This window comes from Sinocyclocheilus anshuiensis, unplaced genomic scaffold (genome assembly GCF_001515605.1).
Source record: "Sinocyclocheilus anshuiensis isolate Anshui unplaced genomic scaffold, SAMN03320099.WGS_v1.1 scaffold195, whole genome shotgun sequence".
Taxonomy (NCBI): domain Eukaryota; kingdom Metazoa; phylum Chordata; class Actinopteri; order Cypriniformes; family Cyprinidae; genus Sinocyclocheilus; species Sinocyclocheilus anshuiensis.
In genome coordinates, this window is record NW_015548236.1 from 2,730,762 (window position 1) to 2,735,612 (window position 4,851).

Genomic DNA, 4,851 nt, shown 5'->3' on the forward strand with positions numbered 1-4,851 from the left:
AGCTCTACTCCATCCTGCTAGAGGCATTGACAGGTCCTGCAGTATCAGCAACAGCAAGCAGGGGTCGAGGAGAGGGGCAGAGACAGGCTCAGCAAAGAGGGAGGGGCCAGGGGGGGAGAGGACGGGGCAATGAAGGGAGAGGGAGGGGCAATAGGGGAGGAAAGAGGGGCAACAGTAGCAGAGGAACGACGTCTTCAGACAGTGCTGTGGACAACAGGTTTGCACTGTTGACCTTTGATGACTCTCAGCAGTGGTGGCCTTGAAATGGCAGCAGGAAATGAAAGATTAGATTTGAAAGGTTAGTTCAGGAGAGGAGAATAAAGAATTTCAGAGATAGTTATGTTTTTAACTATGTTCTTATGTGGCCTTTCACTTTATAAAAGCATGATGTGGCTGAGGATGTGCCACTTCTCAGATTAGAGTAGCTTTTACCGACTTCATTTCAGGAAACACAAATTGTTTTGTTTACTATGAAAATGTTTAACTATGAGAGCTGTTACATATGCACTAGGTTAATATGCACTGAATCTATTTTGCAGCTACATCATGAAAATGGTCTGTTTAATGTAAACTTTTATACTATTTAATTGAATGAACTTTTATGAAAAAGAATGTAGAATTTGTATATTATCTTGGGACCAATATTTTGTTGCTCCACCTTTTTATAAAATATTTGATTGTGTGTAGTGTAATTTGCTAATATCATGTTTTTAATAGGATCTGATTCCTCCCCCTAATTAGGTAAAGCTTGATTATTGTGCCAATGAGACGACAGCCAATATGATGTAGTCGTGACTGAATACAAAACTTCAGTTATATTCTGTTTCAAAACAGCACATAATCTCTTGGCTCCCTGCTGTTGCTCTCTGGAATTAACTGCAGACTGAAATTAAGTGGCAAATTATCAAGTGCAGTTTTACTGGAAAGTGTTTTTGTGCTCTAATGGATGTCAATCAAGGCACATCCTTACAAGAAATTTGTTTTAAGTTTCATATCTCTTGGCGGAAGTGAGTATTTTAGTGGGTAACTTTTCATATATTGAAAGTATCGCTTATATTTCAAAGTATTTGTTTCTGAAATGTCTAATTGCGCTTAACCATGAAAAGTTCTGTTGATGACTAAACAAGACACAAGTTAATTAGTAACACACATTAACATAAACATAGCAAAACCAAAATACAAGCATAATTTTAATCTCAAGAGGCGTTGAATGTAATGACTTCTCTCTTTGTCCTGGCATTTTAAGATAGGCAGTTGAATATGAATTATAATTAATCTTTGTTGTATTAAAAAAAAAAGATTATGTTCAAATGTGTTTGTATAACTTTAATAAATGTATTTGAAAATCTATTAAATTTGGGCTATATTCAATAACATTTTGTATTAAATTTTTTAGTTGTATTGCATATTTAATATATCACAGTAACTATAAGGGTTCAACAGTGATAATAATAAGTAATGTTTCTTGAGCAGCAAATCAACAAAATTATTTCTAAAGGATCATGTGACACTGCAGACTGGAGAAATGGAATTTGATGCTGAAAATTCAACTTTACAAGAATAAATTACATTTTAAAATATATTTAAATATAAGTCATTTTTAATTTGATAATATTTCACAATATTCCTCATTTTACAGTATTTATGAACAAATAATTGCAGCCTTCGTGAGCAAAGGGAAAAAACGAAACTTTTGGTCTGAAGTGTACATAAAACAAAACATTGTGCTAATAAGTTTACTCAATTTTCTAGACACGATTTACAAATCAAGTGACCTAGCTGCTACCTAATAAAAATTGGAAATGTTCTCACATTGAATTTTTAGGATGTGATGGTCTTATGATTGACAGGTGCACCTTTTTTGTACAGTTTTTTTTTAAACAGTCGTTCTTGTCCTGAATTATATCTGTCAGTTTGTTGGCGTGTAGTATTAAGTGTATAGTGGTAGTCCGGGGGTCTAATCTTGGCATGAGGGGCTGGAGAGGGCGGATCAGATGTCAGATCCCTGACTGTAATAGCAGTCGCGCCTGGAGATTCCCACAGACTCCGTGGGAAGCATTCTTACGACTTAATAACACAGCCGCACTGACAGACGAGACCGAGACAGCAGAAAATAGGGTGTGTGAGAGAGAGAGCTGCTGGCATTTCAAACTGGATGGGAGAGGGCGGACACCGACTCAGATCTGTGTATTTTTGACACACTCGTACAGGAACATGGCCATGAGCAGGATTGGGATACAGCTGCAGTTTCTGCTGTACTCGGTGTCAGCCTACCTTTCACCGTACAATCTGGAAAATATCCTCCCGATTCCTACAGGTACGAGAGAGCTAGCGCGTGAGGGATTATCAATTTGTGATAATGAGAGCGTGTGGCTTGTGATATGTTTGCGTACGTATGCAGCTTTTTATATAAATACACAATTTTAGATAGACAGACAGGTCAATGTATTGCATATATAAAAAAAAAATATATATAAAAATTTTAATCATATGTTACTTATTACATTATATTATATTACATATACATGCATTATAGGGCCCAAACGTTTTACATTATTTTCTCGGTTTTTAATATATTTTTTTAATTAATAATTTTCAGTTGTAAATTATATTATCAGCATAACAATTTGAATGAAAACTTGTGCAAAATCTGTAAATGTAAATTAACTTGTTGATAAGTGACCTAGAAACTGTGCAATTAAATAATAAATATCTTTATTCATTCAACGTCATAATGTTACCCCACTGTTTATTTTGGACATTATTACAATACATATATTTTATATGCATATTGTATGCATGTATCTTTAATATGCAGGTGTGGATTAGGTTGCACATTGGGATTAAAATTACCTTATTAAAAATACATGACATATTGAACGCTTGTTATTTCTATATTTACATTGTCTATGCTGTCGTGACATTTATAACATGTATGCTTGGTAATTAATACAGTTAGTGTAGATCAGCTTGTGATTAATTCATGTTCTATATTTCATCTTAAAGGTGTTGCATGTTTTATCAGGCTTCATATTTCCCAAGTGATATTAAGTCTTGTTCAGATCTTATGTTGAATTCTATAGGCTATGTTGTCATTCATCCGTACGTATCCATTTTCTATTAGGTGTATTTTTCATATAGGTTTTTAAAGCAGCTAAACTGCAGTGCTATTTCTCCACAAGTATTTTTGCCAATAAGATTATTGATTATAATTAATGTCTCTCTGTCTCGTCTGGTTGGTTTTGTGGTTTATTCTTTTAGACCGGGATCCAAATGATATCTTGAAAAGATTTGACCCTTGTTGTCTGCTGACCCCGCCTCCCCCTCCTTTGTTCCCGCCCCCTCCTGGTGTCTGGAAAAGAGAGCCTGTGAGTAACATAATATTAGTGTACATAATTCTAACAGCAGGAAATGACAGCATGTCTGTTAATCCACCATTTATCTGTTGTTGTTTTTTTTAAAGATCTTGCCTAGTCATGTGGAGGGGACGAGAGTAAGAGAGGAGGATGGGGAGCAGGTGAAGGAACTCTGTGTGGCGGGACCACCAGGACCTCCTGGACCTGTTGGACCACAGGTAAGGCACACAAAGAGTTAATGAAGTCCCTCCCCAGACAACTAAGTGAGATGGAGAACAAAATATATGAATTCATAGGTTTTACTTTGTTTTAGGGTCACAGTGGCATCCCAGGGATGGAGGGACCCAAAGGAGATAAGGTAAGATGGTTTAACATCTGGTTACGAGGAATCAGTTGCTTATGGGTCTGTTAATTTTGAAGTCTTTTATAAAATTGAACTGTTCTTCTTTTCACTTTAGGGTGACATTGGAAGACCAGGGTCAAAGGTCAGATTCTCATCTTTGATCTTCTAAAGTATTTATTCATTATTGTGCACCAAATGCATGCATAACGGTAATGATGGAAAGTCAGGGATGGCTTCCAGACTTCATAGAGCACATGGAGCAGAAATCTTTTTTATATCATTTCTGTCATATAAAATATCTCTGTTTATGACGAGGCAGGTTGCATTTTGCAGACCATGCTGTTTATGACATGCCCTCTTGGTGCATGTAATAGTTTTACAGGGTATCAGGCCATGTGCTGTTTCATTGGCTGCAGTGCACTGCAGTTCTGCCCTGTAATATTACTTAGTGCTGAACTCAGACATTAATCTCAGCCCTGCACTGCTGCTCTCAGTCAAAACACACACACAGCTATTTAATTGCACTGAACTCTTAAGCTCCTCAAGCAAAAAGAGGGAAGGAGATTGAAGCACAGGACATTTTATGGGGGACTGCAAAAATTATTTTCTAAATCAGATTTTTTGTTCTGATTTCCATTAAAAATATAAAAAACATTTACCTGAGAACCACAACTGCATAAAATGAAACACTTGTTATCAGAGAAAATATCTCTATCAGAGAAAAATCTTTTTGGAATAAATTAATTTTCATTTTCATTTTTGTTTATTGTTGGCATTTTTTGTTAGGGAAATGTGTAAAGAAAATACAATTAATTCAAGATGGGCTCAGTAAGATATTTTAAAATGTTTTTGAAATTAGTCTCTTATGCTCACTAGTATTATAATATTAATAGCTAATATTATCTTGCAATAAATGTAGCTCTTCAGTAAACATAATGCAGGTTCTGCCGTTTTATGAGTTGTTACATATTTGTATCTGTTACACTGATTTTACCATGATTTTACCTTGGGTAAAGGCTTTGCGTTTTGCCCTAGAACACCCTTTACCTGTGATAAAATGCACAGCCTCTCATAGCTTATTACTTTATTATCTTACACTATTTTACTTCTCAAATTATTTATATATATATATATATATATATATATATATAT

General features: G+C 35.2%; 1 protein-coding gene across 1 annotated transcript in view; it reads left to right on the plus strand.

Annotated features, from left to right (window-relative positions):
* Positions 1 to 1,898: 1,898 nt before the first annotated feature.
* The window catches only part of LOC107654692 (acetylcholinesterase collagenic tail peptide-like), a 9,493-nt gene continuing 6,540 nt past the window's right edge, over positions 1,899 to 4,851 (plus strand). The window contains exons 1-5 of the mRNA XM_016441879.1: positions 1,899 to 2,317; positions 3,262 to 3,368; positions 3,464 to 3,574; positions 3,670 to 3,714; positions 3,815 to 3,841. Of these exons, the coding sequence (XP_016297365.1) occupies positions 1,969 to 2,317; positions 3,262 to 3,368; positions 3,464 to 3,574; positions 3,670 to 3,714; positions 3,815 to 3,841 (639 nt within the window). The 5' untranslated portion in view covers positions 1,899 to 1,968. The remainder of the gene's footprint in view (positions 2,318 to 3,261; positions 3,369 to 3,463; positions 3,575 to 3,669; positions 3,715 to 3,814; positions 3,842 to 4,851) is intronic.